The following is a 16,837-nucleotide window of genomic DNA, read 5'->3' on the forward strand; positions in this document are numbered from 1 at the left end:
CTGTGTGGGTTTCCTCCGGGTGACTGCCTGTGAGGAGTGTGGTGTGTTCTCTCTGTGTCTGTGTGGGTTTCCTCCGGGTGACTGCCTGTGAGGAGTGTGGTGTGTTCTCGCTGTGTCCTCGTGGGTTTCCTCCGGGTGACTGTCTGTGAGGAGTGTGGTGTGTTCTCCCTGTGTCTGTGTGGGTTTCCTCTGGGTGACTGTCTGTGAGGAGTGTGGTGTATTCTCCCTGTGTCTGCGTGGGTTTCCTCCGGGTGACTGCCTGTGAGGAGTGTGGTGTGTTCTCCATGTGTTGCATGGGTTTCCTCCGGGTGACTGTCTGTGAGGAGTGTGGTGTGTTCTCCATGTTGCTGCATGGGTTTCCTCCGGGTGCTCTGGTCTCCTCCCACGGTCCAAAAACACATTAGTAGGTGGATTGGCGACTCAAAAAGTGTCCGAAGGTGTGAGTGAATGGTGCCCCCTCCAGGGTGTATTCCTGCTTTACAACCAATGATTCCGGGTAGGCTCTGGACCCACCGTGACCCTAACACTAGATAATCGCTTACAGATAGTGAAAGTATGTCTATACTGTATTTTATTTGATTTTTTAAAATGTATTAATTAATTTATATTTTGGTGATTAACATTAAATTTAACAGCTCACTGAGACAAGTACAGAATAGAAAATTGGACGTGTAATTGTAATGTGTAATCAAATTAAATGTAATTATGTACAAACGTAAGTATGCAGTAAACCGAGAAAGGCAGGGCTAGACTTTAAAGTGTACACAGCTTCTTTTTTTTTTTTTAAATAAGAAGAAAGGAAAAAAAGGGCAGAGCAAAGAAAGAATGTCATGTGCTTGACTCAGACGTCACGCTCTTCATTAAATTCAGTTCTCATCCCTTCCACAGAATCCCTGCCATGCCTTAGCCCGTGAACTCTCTCTAGACATGTGGAATCACACGAGAGAGCAAAGAAGAAAGGCTTCCTGCTGGAGACAGAACACTCACAGAGGAAAGATCAGGTGAAGGTATCTCCTCTCTCTGTTCTGGTGAATAATTGAGTAAAGGAAGTCTCTGAGCTTTCAGCTAATGTGTGCATTTCAACTCGTTTCTCTTTCCTCTGCAGTACTGGAGCGTTGGAGCAACAAACTGGAGACTCCTTCAAGTGGCTTCCCAGAAATCTCAAATTCTAATTAATAAAAGTTAAAAGTCCACCTCTGGTTGTTTATTAAACACTTAAAAACTGATTTCTGTTCATCAGAATGACAAGTTTAGAAGTTAGTTCCCAGCAAATAATCCTCTAATGCCTTAGATGTAACTACACTTTTGCCTTCGTTCAGTATTTGTAAATCAGGATCTGTAAATACGCAATTAGTGCTCTCCTCTATCTCAGCCTCCTGGACTCCAAATTGACGAGGTCTGGCCCTTAGATTTGTGACCTAAGAAAACCTGGCTGTGTGGATTTGCTTGAGACTGTCTTTGTGGAAGTGCTTAGTCATAGTGGTGACTGCTTATGAAACATCTTCTAGCAATAAACACCACACAGATCTGTTAAGGAAAACAAACTTGATTTTTTGCCAATATAATTTTGGCCATTATTTCAATTGCTGTGTTCTCCCCGTGTCCGCGTGGGTTTCCTCTGGGTTCTCCGGTTTCCTTCCACAGTCCAAAAACACATGTTGCAGGTGGATTGGCGACTCGAAAGTGTCCATAGGTGTGAATGTGTGTGTGTGTGTGTTGCCCTGTGAAGGACTGGCGCCCCCTCCAGGGTGTATTCCCGCCTTGCGCCCAATGATTCCAGGTAGGCTCTGGACCCACCGCGACCCTAAAATTGAATAAGCGGTTACAGATAATGGATGGATGGATGGATTTCAATTGCTATGGTTTGTAAGTCTGAGGAACACACTGAGTCTTCTATAAACACAGAATGAAGTACAGTGTGTATATATATATTACAAAATAATAATAATTGGCTTCACAGTAGAGTTTTAAATTGCAGCTGATGACCACTCTTAGGCTGGTGGTGTTTCTTTTTTTTCTTGTTTTCCTCTCCTGGTGTGGAGAGTTAAAGATCACAGCTCGGTTTCTTTCGACCGCTGAGAGACTCTCCCTCGCTCCGAGCGCTTTGAAGCCCTGCGCCTCAGTACGTGACTCCGTAATTAAGAGTATGGAGATGAGCAGACACTTAAAAAGCGAGGGAGAAGGGAAGGAGAGAAAGAAAAAAGGCGGAGGAGGAGGAGGAGAAGGACGAGGAGGAGGAAGAGGAGGAGAGAGAGGGAGGAGAAGAGCGATTTAAAGACACTGTGGGGCAAGCACTGATTTCCCCAGTCAAAAGCCATGCAGCAGAGATCAAGGTTCAGCTGGGCTACGTCTGATCTGCAAGTCTGATGCTGGATGTCATTAAAGGAACGCTCGGGTGGTTTAGTCGAGAGAGAGAGAGAGAGAGAGAGAGAGGGACGCCGTCCAGGGATCCCTTTAAACACCTGGCATCCCGAGATTGGAAAAGGTCCAGTAATTACGGAAACATGTCAGAGGACTCAGGGGATGCATATGGATTTTCCCAACAATTTCTGAGATGGACTTGCGTAACCGTGAGCTTTCAGCTATGGTCTCCATGACACAGCGCTCACATGGGCTCGTGTAGTCACAGCCTTTCTGTTCTCATACAGCTGGGCAAAAGTCTGAGAAAACAATATGTGAGGCTAATCATCAGAGCAGAGGGCTAATTATGATTAAAAAACAGATTAATTGTTAATAAAAATGTGGCTATTTTCTTTCCTACACAGAGATGAATGGAGCATCCAAATTATAGGTAAAGTCCCAGTGCAGGTCTTTTGGTGAATCACTATTTAAAGTCTTACTGAGTCCAGATTTAGGCTTAATCTTTTTATATGTAATATATATATATATATATATATATATATATATATTATTTTTGTATATTTTATATAATGTCAGTATTGGTATCAAAACATTTAAACTAAAACATATCGTATTTTTGGCTTTAGTTTGTTACAGTAATTGTATTTCGTTTGAGTTTGAGTTTTATAGAAAATATCTGGTACTTAGTGTTCTCCCTGTGTCTGTGTGGGTTTCCTCCAGGTGACTGTCTGTGAGGAGTGTGGTGTGTTCTCCCTGTGTCTGCGTGGGTTTCCTCCGGGTGACTGTCTGTGAGGAGTGTGGTGTGTTCTCCCCGTGTCTGCGTGGGTTTCCTCCGGGTGACTGTCTGTGAGGAGTGTGGTGTGTTCTCCCTGTGTCTGTGTGGGTTTCCTCCGGGTGACTGTCTGTGAGGAGTGTGGTGTATTCTCCCTGTGTCTGCGTGGGTTTCCTCCGGGTGACTGTCTGTGTGGAGTGTGGTGTATTCTCCCTGTGTCTGCTTGGGTTTCCTCCGGGTGACTGTCTGTGTGGAGTGTGGTGTGTTCTCCCTGTGTCTGTGTGGGTTTCTTCCGGGTGACTGTCTATGAGGAGTGTGGTGTGTTCTCCCTGTGTCTGCCTAAGTTTCCTGCAGGTGACTGTGAGGAGTGTGGTGTATTCTCCCTTACAGATTATATGACTTACAGATAATGAATGGATGGATGGATATCTGGTACTTAATGTATTGCAATACTGAAATTATTAATTGTCTTTTAATTCCATTATCCATATTCACAGTAATCATTGTGTATATATTGTATATAAATATACATTACTGTGCTGCTGTATTTAATGATACATGTTAAATATACAGATAATGTACTGCCCTGCACTCTTTCACTGGAAGCTTCTATCACACGAAGATAATAAAGCACTTGGCTCATCATGCCCCTCTCATTTTCAGCTCGTTTCTCAGACTCAATGCTGAGAACTTTCCAAAGCAACCACTCTGAATGGGAAAGATCTATTTCACACTTTTTTTTCCTCTCTTTTTTTGTAGCATGCGAGAGGCCATGTTAAATTGGCAATTAATCACCCATTTTAACATGACCGCAATCTATCTCCAGTTCTAATTTCTCTGTAATGAGGTCAGCGCTCTCATTAGACAGAGAAGAAAGGAAGAAGGAAAATGAAGAGGAAAAAATAAATAAATCCCCATCCTTCTGTAGCGTGTCCCAGTGGAGGTCACCATCACACGCCCAGAGGGAGGGAGACGAAGCCAAATAGAGAGGCCATGAGTGTGAGAGTGTGTGTGTGTGTGTGTGCGACAGATAGAGAGATGATATATCAGAAAGTGTGCTTTACGTACAGCATCCAGCACAGGTGTGATGAGCAGATGGGCTCCCCACAGGAACTGACGATCCACCGTCCAGGTCTCAGGATCTGAATAAAACCTGAGAAACAAAAGCTAAGTGAAAATCTAAACAGAGCTGGAGACTAAAGGAGCTGAAAACACTTTAAACTGATTAATTACCACTTTTAGGCCCTTGCAGTAAAGTGCTTTTTATATAGTTCTAAAACTCTTTCAGATATTTTGAAACTTTATTTTTACTACGGCTAAAAACAGGGATGACAGATGTTGGGGAACTGAAAGAGACAATTTCCAGGTTAATGCAGAAAATAATAATGAATACAAGATAAAAGACCCTAACCCTAAAAGAAATGTAATAATATGAGACATAGTACAAACCAAATTATATAAGTATATATTGGTCAGCAATTTTTTTTTTTATTTAAATCATAGCCTTGTTTCTACTCTCATTTTATGTTATAGCAGCTCCAGATGTACACTTTGTAATTCTACAATTAAAGCTGTAGACCATCTGTTGTCCTGCATTATTAGTTAGCCCAATTCAACACTATTCTTCAATGTTCTGGACCACCACTTGACCCTACACAGGTATAAAATAATAATAATAATAAACATTAATTGAAATGAAGCCCTTTTTGGGCGGCACAGTCGTACAGCAGGTAGTATCACTGTCACACAGCTCCAGGGACCTGGAGGTTGTGGGTTCGAGTCCCGCTCCGGGTGCCTGTCTGTGAGGAGTGTGGTGTGTTCTCCCTGTGTCTGTGTGGGTTTCCTCCGGGTGACTGTCTGTGAGGAGTGTGGTGTGTTCACCCTGTGTCTGCGTGGGTTTCCTCCGAGTGCTCTGGTTTCCTCCCACAGTCCAAAAAAATGTGGATTGGTGACTCAAAAAGAGTCCATAGGTGTGAGTGAATGTGTGTGTCGCCTTCGAAGGACTGGCGCCCCCTCCAGGGTGTGTTCCTGCTTGGCACCCAGTGAATCCACCCACTTCAGGGTGGTTTCTACAGGAACAGAGGCTATGATTAAACACGTGGAGGATGCAGAGAAAGAGACTGGCACAAGAGTCAGTGATGTCTCACTAGAGGCGCTGCGCACCAGTCATTTGAGTAGCAACCCTCTTTTCAGGACTTTTCCCAGAATTGCCTTAGGATCATAAAATTTTTTAAATAATTGATGTGAAAATAGTTTCATCCCTATCTGTGTGAAATGACTCTCTATTGGCAGGGATTTCTCCTGCATTTTGACTCTGTAATTCTCTTTACTGCCAGCAGGTGACGGATAGGTCTCTCTTTCCAAATTACTGTTATTCGGAGTTATTAAGCACACACTACGACAGAACAGCACCTCATAAGCAGTCAACAGCATGACACAACCGACCAGGTAAAAGCCGGCTGTGACAGAAATCTGTCATAGCGATGGAAATCTCTAATCCGCAGCTGAAACATTAGAGGATAATCAACACAAACAGTGTAGCAGCAGATGAGCTACTGTCTCTGACTTTACATCTACAAGGTGGACCAACCACGTAGGTGTGTCTAATTAAGTGGACAGTGAGTGGACACAAACTCCTGCAGCACTGCTGTGTCTGATCCACTCATACCAGTGCAACACACACTTACACACCACCACCACATCAGTGCTGAGAATGCTCCACCAGTCAAACTTTGACTATTGAAAAAAAAAAAATACAGGGTAAAAGATGGCTAGCAAAGTATGCAGAGCTGCAGAGCAACATATGGTCTATAATCTGTAATTGTAGAACCACAAAGTACTTTTTATATACAAAGTGGAGTGGATAAAATGGAGAATGTGTGTTGAAACAAGAAGGTAATTATGATATTAATGTATATTAATTATATATGGTTGTTTTAAGGTGAATATATATATATATATATATATATATATATATATATATATATATATATATATATATATATATATATATATATATATATATATATATATATATATTTTAAACATTTTAAGTATCCATGCATTGTCATTTTCACTAAAACTATTCAAAGCATTCAGTGGTCTATGTTGCTTTAGCACAAAATAAAATGCATGTCTTCGGAGTAAAAGTGCAGAGTTGTAGACTGGTTCAAAACCCCAAGGCAACCTAATATTTCTCTTTATATTTTAGAAATCGAACCAATGTCATCATTTCATACATTTGGAAAGCATTACTTATTTTTATAGCCATTACATCTCCCACCTGGTGCAGTTTCTAGAGATAAATATGGGCATTACACACTCAGTTACTGCTCCAAGTATCAACAGTCGAATGGGCTAGTCATTTACATAAAGTTCAATTTTATTTCTAGATGCTAGGCTTCCTTTTCCCGTTGTAATAGTGCTTCAAGTGGTTTGTACTTTTGTTCAGGCGATGACTTGAAATTGCTACCACTGCTAAACGTAATATTCATTCCCATAAAGCCGCTTTTGACAATGGCAGTTTATAAAGTAATACTGGAACCAATTTGACACTTGAACTACATCAGACTGACTTACAAAAAGTAGGTGCAAGTGTACACTTCCCCTCTTAATAATGAACTCTTTTGAAATACTTCACTCTAATTATTGATAATCACGAATATGTCACGACTGTGAGACTCCAAGGTGCCGCGCGTTCAATTTTAATTATGATCTACTTCATTGCTCCTGTCTTTAGTTAAGTGAATGATTTGTGTTCTCTCACCCACAAACCAGGGGCATCTTTACCAGCTGATAGGTGTTTATTTATAGAGTGGTGTATTAACGTAGAGCATAAAAGAGTGATAATTAGAAGTAAAGTGTCAGAGCGAGGCGTAAGAGGTCACTCACTCATGCATGACAGGTCGCACCACAGTTTCTCCACTGATGTGAGCTCTGTAGAAGAGTGTGTAGAGGTACGGCAGCAGTGTGTAGCGAATACTCAAGTAGTGTTTGGAAGTTCTCACCAGCAGCGAACTGGCTCCAAATGCTGCAGGGTCCTGGGGCTATGGGACGAGAGAGAAAGAGTTGAGATAATAAGGAAGTTGTATGGTACCTTGTCAAAAAACTGCATAAGCGAGTCTGTTTGTCTGGAATCAAGTCTGTATGAGTTCATATTCGAGCTCAATGCAAGTGTATAATAGTTTAAGCACGTAGGACGCAGTAGCTTTAGTGAGAAAACTTTCAACTTTTAATTTGTTAAATTGTTAAAAAGTTCTGAAAACACTGACCTGTGGGTCATTTTTTTTAAAGCTACTAATAATAATAATAATACATTATATGGTATGACCCTGTGGTAGCTCATTGGTCATAAAGCCACATGAACAATGATCTACAGTAAAGTCTATATAATATTAAAACATATAATTTGTTTTAGCATTAACGTCCTTAAAGGCAATGTTCATAAATTCTCTTATTAAAATTAAGAAGTTTGCTAGGTCTTGGTCTGATCTCTCTCTCTCTCTCTCTCTCTCTCTCTCTCTCTCTCTTTCTCTCTCTCTCTGGAAGAGAAACAGCATCTGGAATTAGAGAGTGTGGAGATTGGCAAACGTTGAAAAGCATGAACTGAGATGAGGATATTGCTCTATTCCTGTTCCATAGACAGAAAGTGCTACAAAACTAAACAGCTCGAGTAACAAATGAGGTTCTGTGGTAATTCAAACAGTGAATAAAAACTTACAGACAAGTTAAACTTCAGCCATGTACAAACAACAGTCATTTTTCCCCTCAGACATACCCCTGCCCCTTAAACAACATTAGAGCTTCTGAATAGAAACCAACCAGAGAGAACAGCACTTCCCTAGAATCGCAGATGTTGCCTTTAATGTTAAGAGTCCAACAGTGGGCCCTTATTTGGATCTTTCATCGTCCCTTAATAATTTATTTACTAAATAATTATATTTAATTATTAAATAAATCACAGGAGCTCCTCCATAATTCATAGTAGTTCCTGAATAGTACCAGAAGGCTTTAGATTAATGACTGAAGAGGCCTAGTGCTTATAAGGAGTTAAATAATAACAGCAGCAGCTATGTGCTCTGAAGGGCCGATGGAAAATGAGAGTGGCGTGGGCTTTAGCGTGTGAATACTGATGATGTGTTCATCGTGATGGAGGACACTTTGGTCCACTCGCCCCAAGACAGCCGGCAACTGATTACTTACTCTCTAAAAGGTCAAGCCTTATTCATCTAATTTCTCCAAGAAAATCATTTTCCATTCATCCTCATTTGCCACACTTAAATACATAGCCCATATTGTATTCCTCTAGAGCAGCTTCAATTGTCTCTCTCTCTCTCTCTCTCTCTCTCTCTCTCTCTCTCTCTCTCTCTCTAATCTAACAATTATGATAGGAGGGAATAAATCACAGACAAATATCATTTGAAGTGGAGGACACACATTGTGACAAAGATTCAAGTAATATTCACATTGTGGCATTGCAAATTATGACAATAGTGGTACTCAGAGGTACTCATGCTTATAATACTGAACACTGTGGTTGTTACATATTAGATTATAGGAGATGTAAAGATTGAAAAGGCAAAATGCACTTCAGTAGCAGCTGATTTGATGTTTTAGATATTTATGATTATTTCTCAGGCATACTATGTGTTATTTATTATATGCATTGTGTGGATAATGGCTTTTAAATGGGGAGTCATACTTTGTAGTGCTGAGCGTTGTGGTTGCGGCTGAAGGGGTAGAAGGCTCCAACTTGCATCCAGCGGCTACACAGCTCCTCAGTCGTGTCGTCAAAAAAGCCACAGATATCTGCACCGATCTGCACCATAAAAGCACACAAACATTAAACTGAAACTGTCCAATCAACTTGCAATAGAAATATCCATTTAGCACAATTAATAATTTACATGTCACAGCCAATAAATGAAATATTTCGTCGCAATCCAAAGAAAAACATGTATCTCTACTGTGGATTTTTAGCTTAATACATCATTTGAAGATAGCAGCTCTCATTCACATTGTGTGAACATTTCTTGATGAAGGGACCAATAGGAGGCTCCAAAATTACTCTGAATTAACTCTTTATACATTGACTTCCACTGAAAGTTCAGAAGGTTGTTTTTTCCGTCTCCTGTAATATTGGACAGTGACGATATTCAATAATTCATCAGAAAACACTAGACACTAGTGTAGACATGTTGTTTATTTAATTCAAAGCATTTTTTTTACACGGCTTAAACAAACAAGTCCCTTGATTCTCTATATTTTACTGCTAAAAGATACCGTAACTGAAGACGATATATTTACTGTGTGAAACCACATGGATTTTTTACTGTCAAGTCTTTTAGTGTTGACAGACATGACAAAGGTAGGATGGCCACATCCATTCCTCACCCCCATGGATTAGCACAGTGATGGTCATAGCACCACAAAGAACTGTTAACATTATCCACCTGATAATCCATCCGTTTGACGTGGCCGTCACATTGCACTGTCTCTGTTAATTCAATTGCTGCCACCCGCAAAGCACCCTTTCGATTTCTATTTCCATAACACAGCGGCTCAATCAGAAGCCACAGTAAGCCCCTCTGCTGATTCTGAAAACCTCTCCATATTTCTCAGCAGGCCTGTAGATAACGTATTATGAAGACAACAGAATACAGACAATCAATTCAGCTGGGCTGAGGGGAGCTACTTTTGCGTGCTTTTTTTTTTTTTAAACCTTAACAGACCGCTCAATGCAAAAGAATCAATTCAAATTCCCTTTCTTGTGCATCAGGAGAGTTTGGGCCTGTTAAGTCAGAGAGAAAGCTGCTGGAGAGAGAGAGAGAGGGGACTCTCCAGGAGATGCTGGCCTGGGTCGTGCTGTTGCTTTGGCATGGTATTTCATATGCATTCATTGATTTGGACGACCTCCGCTTCTCCTCTCACAAGAGACGTTGCTCTGGCTTGACTCAAAAGCCAATTGGAGCATATGCTCCAAGCGTTACAGTGGTTGTTCAGTCAAAAATCTCATTTTCACAATTCTACCCTTGATGTGTCCAATCATTTAAGGCATGTTTGAAGTCTGAAATTTCCCTCATAGATTTTACTTGCACTAGAGCTATTAAGCTGTATTTAATGGAGGCTTGGCTGTATTAAAGACTCTGTAAGCATGGAAGTCCACATATGGCGACCCACTCTATGAAGCATAAACTGGCTCATTCAGGAATATGAACTTTGATTGTTTATCTTGTGAGTTGGGATTCTCAGTGGTACAAACAGCCTATTGGTCCTTTAAAGATACAACCTTCTGAAACGAAAAATGCCATAGTTGATTAACAGGGTTTTTAATAAATTATGGAGACTGTAAACAAGATATTTTTCTCCTAACCCTGGCTTTAACAGGGGTTGGATGCTTACATAAGGCACTCCGAAGAGGCTGAACTCCAGCATGCCGGGGATAGCCCACTTGATGTCATTCCAGTTGGCAGCGTTGTCTCCCAGCCAATGGCCGGAGTACTTGCCCACCCCAGGGAAGGAAGAGCGAGTGAGGATGAACGAACGGTTCTTGTCAAACACTTTCTTCACTGCCCTGGAGGTAGACACAAGAAACAGAGGAATTAAGAAAAAAAGAAAGAAAGAAACCACCCCCGCCCCTCAGCAAAAAAAAAAAAAAAAAAAAAAAAGTCAGCATTAGCATGAAAGGGGGTGATTTAGTCCACAGGGATAAGACAGACAGATGTGGAGAAAGCAGGCAGGGGTTTGGGTAAGAGGAAGAGTGTGAAAGAAGAGGAAGGCCACAGGGGCTGAGAGAGAACAAAAGTGGATCAATGAACCAGAAATTACACATGGAGGAAAAACACAAGTCCTGCTGTAAACAACCGAGGTAGAAATTAGCAAACACTTCCCAGCCCTTTGCTGCAGGAGCATAGCTGGTAGAAACTCAAAGACTGGAGCTTCTCTCCTACAGCTTTGAGCTTTTTGCTCATCAGGCCATGTTTACCTGTTTGGGTCTCACACAGGAATAAACTGCGAGAACCAGGATCTACTCTAGTGCTTTATGAACTATGATAGGCTTGGTTATTCAAATTCACAGAATTCATATCTGTATCACGTTTAATTTGAATACATTTAAAAAATAACCAGAAACCCATATTCGTCATTTAGAATTAGGAAAATTTATTCAAACGTTTACAACATGTAAAGACTCTTCAAAAGAATGCAAATCATTTAAATGTGTGAATAATTAAGTTCAAATTTTCAAGAAATAATTGCAAACTAGCAACGGCTAGCATCTAAAGCTGTACCATTAAGTACAGAGTAGGAGAGTGAATATAGAGCAGTTAGCCTAGCACTGTAATATCATTACAAATTTAATAGCAGAAAGGCATCATTTTCATAACAGTGTTAACTGAATAAACAGCACCTTGTTACAAAGTGAAGAGCTCTGCATTACAAACTGCTCCGGTTATAAATGTGTGGCTGCTGCATGTTAATGAGTATACATGAAAATTGAACTACAATAAGTATTATTTTTTTTTAATTGTTAACTAATATATCCTATGATTAAAACAGCCTACTATTATATTTATTACATAATCTGGGGGTTGCCCTTTAAATACTGCATTTATGTTTCCTTTCATTTTCTCTAACTGCTTCATCTTGATCAGGGTCACGGTGAGTCAGGGCCTACCTGAAAACACTGGCCGCAAGGAAGGAACACACCATGGACAGGGCCATATACTAGACCAGACATACACTGTCTAATAATTATGCATTAATATGACAAATAATGCAAAATATACTGTATTTGTGGTATTCTAATATTTTATTAACAAAGTGGAAAATGTATACGTAATTACTGCAGCTCTTACACATGGTAATCTCCTCCTAAACTAACTCTACAGCTACATTCTCTGTTCATATACTCACCCACAACGTCAACTTTAAACTATGCCGTTAACTTTGAATATATTTCATTTCAGTTTCATACTTTAGCTTTTTTCACCTTTAACATAGTTTCACTGTGCTAACTGTGAAATGACACATTCAGCAAAATCCACCAAAGCTCCCTAAAGTAAGAGTAAAGCATTTGAAGGGAACTTACTGATCTGTCGCTAGGACCATGGAGTATCCATACAGACTGTGGATATCATAGTGGTTCCCCCAGTGCTGCTTAGCATCCATACATAAGGTCTTACTGTACATCAAATCATCCAGGATTTCTTTATAGAGGCAGAGAGAGGGAGAGAGAGATAAAGACACAAATGTCAGCAACTGGTCTGTGTAAAAAGCGTGAAATCTAATTAACATGCATCACAGCAGAGCGGCTCTCATAACCAAGGACTGTCAAACTCAGGGCCTGGAGGATCTCAGCACTGCAGAGTTCACTGTTTCTCTTCTCTATATCATCCCCACTTAAAATAAAAGGTGCTGAGTGAAAACAGGAAAGGATTCTCTGAAACGATGCCCTAAAAGAACCACTTTTTAGAAGTGAAGCACTGTCAAACAATGTGAAACTGGAAATTCACTTACTCATACCCTCTCTCCCGTACTCACTCATTCACATTTAACAAAAAGCTCAACACAAAACGTTAGTCTGCACTTCACTTTGCAAATACCAAGTAGAGCCCATGTTATTCCTAAAGAACATTCCAACAGTTGCTTTTTAAATATATATCTTTCAGGCTTCATTCTCATTCTGTTATCTGCTGCCAAGAAATATATTATTTAACTAGAGATCAAACACATGATCAAAAGGAGTCTAGATTTAGGTAGATGTTGTAAATGAGATTCAAACTCTTATGTTTGTCTTTTCTTTCTTTTTTTTTGCTTCTTCTCAGTAGTTCTTTCTCATTTTCATAGGGAGCTTCTCCTTAAGAGTGTCAATTTCTTTCAGTCCTTCTTTCTAATCACTTTATGTTTCTTCTGAATTTTCTTTAATGAAGCTTCTCCTTTTGAATCTGTGCTCTTCTCAGTGTTTTTCCTGATACTCGTGTTTCAGTTGAGTTTTCCTAATACTCTTGAGTTTTAGTTCTCCTTCAAGTTCTTTCCTCATGTTCTTATGTAGTTTCTCACTTTGAGTATTGGTTTCTTTTGGCTGTTATTAATCTGGGACACCCCCCCAATCCCACCCCACCACACCCCAATCCCACCCCACCCCACCCCAATCCCACCCCAAAACTGCTGTAAGGAAACTGTTGTAGAAGAAGCAATGAATAACAGCTGAACTGAGTCTCCTTGCTAGTGTGACTCAAATGTGAAAAGCATTTCTGTAGGTGGTGTGTACTTACTTGGAGTGTATGGAGGATAGTTCAGCTTGTTGACTGCACATCCATTGGCAGAGCCTTGTACAAAGCTGGACACCTCATTCATGTCCTTGTAAATAAACAACAATTAGTTCTGCTTTGTTATCCACTCACTGCTAATTGTTGGGATATAAAACTGCAGACTTTAAAGAGACATTTATGAGGCTATTGATTTCAGGGTTCATCATCAGCTGTTCCATATTTCACACACAAACACACACACATATGCAAGGCATATTATAGTTAGCTAACTGTATCGTCAATGTTGAGTTAACACTTATGGGCTTCATCTGACACCACTCACACTTGGTGATTTTATTGTGTGTACATGTGATTATGTTTAACACCAACTAAGCGGAATTTATTGCTTACCATCCTTATATACCATAGTGCCAAGCCAGTTTTGGCTGATTGTGGTTACTTTGTTGTATATTATTGTTTAAATTTCTTACAAACTTGGATCACTATTTCAGTACATATTCAAAGTTTGTAAAATTAAACAACACATAATTAATAAACCACAAAAAACATAGCCACAATAACAATAGAAACAACATGTACAGAGTTTAAAAAAAGTTTCAAAAATAAAACAAGGCTAAAGGATGTTGGATTTGGTACATATGAATAATGTATTTGTTACAAGATACTAAAACATATCTGCTCTGACCAGAGGCTGCTGAGGGTTGTGTAAGCCGTGTTTGGGTTCTGCAGAGATACTTACAATCCAGATTGCATCATGCTTCACCTCTTTGTGGAACCGTTCGATTTCATCAATCCACCAGTTGATACAGGATGGTTTGGTGTAGTCAGGAAACACAGTTTTTCCAGGCCAAACCTACCAACAGCACAAACAAAATATATGTATGACTGTGTGGGGAAAACAGATCCAAACTTCTGCTGAAAACAAATGTTTGGAAACAATGTACACAATTTTCTCCTCACCCTTATGCAGTCAATCACTAAATCAATGTTTGGTGTTTGAAACGTGCTTCCTTAGTGTTCTCTATGCACATCAGTTAGCACTGTACGAACCACATGCCCAGTGGGGCAGCCAATGACAGGATGCTAATTTGTGCACATAAGCTACTATTAATTGTTTGCAAACTTAGCCTCATAGCTCCAGTGCAAAACTAAAGAAACAAACTTCAGAGAGTAAACAGGTCCTTGCGGATTGCGTTCATGTGGAGAAGGGGAAAATTGAATATGTGACTGATTGGCAAACTATCGCTTTAATCATAGTCATAAGATTTCTACTTCATAAAGATTGAGAGACGGATGCCTCTCGGATCTCACATTCTGTAAGATATTAAGGAGAAGGCTCTCTCTCTCTCTCTCTCTCTCTCTCTCTCTCTCTCTCTCTCTCTCTCTCTCTCTCTCTCTCTCTCTCTCTCTCCCACACACTCAGACAGGGAGAGGAACAATATAAATGGTTTAAAAGGTTTACACTTCAGAAGAGTGGATTTATGTTGAAACAGTAACACTATTTTTGGCAGAAATGCGTTCCCCTCAAGGTCAAGGCTAATTGACTAAAATAAAGTCTCCTGTCTATTTTTCTCACACCCTATTTATTCATCCTCCCCTTGCTGTTTACTCTCTCTATCTCCCTCTCTTTCTATATGTCTCTTTCTCACTGTCTGTTCTTGGCCTCTGTATTCACTCGTTTTTAACTGGACTGGGCATTGCCCTTTTTTTATTCATATCCAGTCAAGCGCAAGGCACAAACAGCACATTACAGTAAGCTTTGCACTGAATGCCCTTGATTCGCCATTATGTCTAATTTGCTCACGTATCCGAACACACACACATTAAGAAAAAAAAAGTGGCCTTGATTCCTTTTTTCAGCTTTGATATTTTTGCACCAGTCTTTTCCCCTCACTGCTCAACATACTTGTTTTTTTCCATCTTTCCATCTGCATTCACTTCTAAAGGCAAAACACCATGAGATTAGATCCTAATGCGAAATCAATGCATATGCTGACCTGAAATAATACCATAAAAAAACAATTAAACACGGGTCCCTGCCTAATCACGTGGATAATTACGCTTGCCAAGTGCAACGTGAGTGACTGAGCTGAGAGAGATTCACTATCTGACAGTGAAACGTGATCATTGATTAAGGTTTTATCACCCACAAGTCTGACATGTACTTGATGGGACATTTGAAGTCTTTATCTGATCTGACTGTTATTGTTAAACCTATTGTCAAAGTTTTATGGAAAACATCCTCAAAAACTGATAACGATTCAAGGTTGACGAGCACTCACGTATCAGATAATCAGTCAATTATGTGTAAACTTTCCTGGAGGTGAGAAATGATATGAACACACTTTAATAAACCTGGTGTTGTGTGTCTATAACATCAAGTATCTTCATCTTCTATTGTGCTCCCATTCATTTGTAATGTAGAGTGGTGCAAAAATGTGTAAGGAATAAGGCTGCAACACATTTTAATGGTTAGAAAATTATATTATACATATATATACATTATAGCTGTGTACTCTTTAAAAAGAGCCACACTGAGCCTATGGGAATTTGTGCCTTTGGCTATCATTCAAATATATATATATATACTTAAACTTTTGATTGTGTACCTCTCCCACCAACGGAGTCTTGCCATCTGACTCAGTGATCCATGCCTCCGCCGCAGTTCCTCTGTCGTAGGAGCCATATGAGCCACTAAGTGTCTTGTTGATGGCTATGGCAGGGTCCTGAAACAAAAAAAACCCATTACATTTATTACAAAAGCTCCCTATTGCTGGCCTTTCATTAGATCCCCATGTGTTGAAGTAGAAGCTTTGCTTTGAATAGAGTTAAAAGCTAAATTGAAACAAGGGTGAAAAAAATCCACCTACATAATAGTGTCAGAAAAATTAGAAAATAAATTTGAGCTTAACAGCTTTAGAGGCATAATGGGATATAATCTTTACTTGTTCATTACATTAGGCTTGTATCTCCAGTGTAAACCTAATGAAGTAAACTGCAGTTACAAATCTGTCTTGGCTGATTGACTGTATTTTTTAATGTTTTAATTAGAAAAGTGGGCGGCACAGTGGCACAGCAGGTAGTGTCGCAGTCACACAGCTCCAGGGACCTGGAGGTGGGGGTTCGATTCCCGCTCCGGGTGACTGTCTGTGAGGAGTGTGGTGTGTTCTCCATGTGTCTGCATGGGTTTCCTCTGGGTAACTGTCTGTGAGGAGTGTGGTGTGTTCTCCCTGTGTCTGCGTGGGTTTCCTCCGGGTGACTGTCTGTGAGGAGTGTGGTGTGTTCTCCATGTGTCTGCGTGGGTTTCCTCCGGGTGACTGTCTGTAAAGAGTGTGGTGTGTTCTCCCTGTGTCTGCGTGGGTTTCCTCCGGGTGACTGTCTGTAAGGAGTGTGGTGTGTTCACCCTGTGTCTGTGTGGGTTTCCTCTGGGTGA

General features: G+C 40.2%; 1 protein-coding gene across 1 annotated transcript in view; it reads right to left on the reverse strand.

The window, feature by feature from the left end:
- si (sucrase-isomaltase) overlaps positions 1–16,837 on the reverse strand; it is a 94,939-nt gene that overhangs the window by 63,064 nt on the left and 15,038 nt on the right. Inside the window, exons 12-19 of the mRNA XM_066684584.1 lie at positions 16,014–16,130; positions 14,144–14,257; positions 13,408–13,492; positions 12,222–12,339; positions 10,535–10,706; positions 8,835–8,951; positions 7,025–7,179; positions 4,202–4,286 (exon numbers count right to left, since the gene is read on the reverse strand). Of these exons, the coding sequence (XP_066540681.1) occupies positions 4,202–4,286; positions 7,025–7,179; positions 8,835–8,951; positions 10,535–10,706; positions 12,222–12,339; positions 13,408–13,492; positions 14,144–14,257; positions 16,014–16,130 (963 nt within the window). The remainder of the gene's footprint in view (positions 1–4,201; positions 4,287–7,024; positions 7,180–8,834; positions 8,952–10,534; positions 10,707–12,221; positions 12,340–13,407; positions 13,493–14,143; positions 14,258–16,013; positions 16,131–16,837) is intronic.

The sequence above is a fragment of the Hoplias malabaricus genome, chromosome 11 (assembly GCF_029633855.1).
Source record: "Hoplias malabaricus isolate fHopMal1 chromosome 11, fHopMal1.hap1, whole genome shotgun sequence".
NCBI classification, from domain to species: domain Eukaryota; kingdom Metazoa; phylum Chordata; class Actinopteri; order Characiformes; family Erythrinidae; genus Hoplias; species Hoplias malabaricus.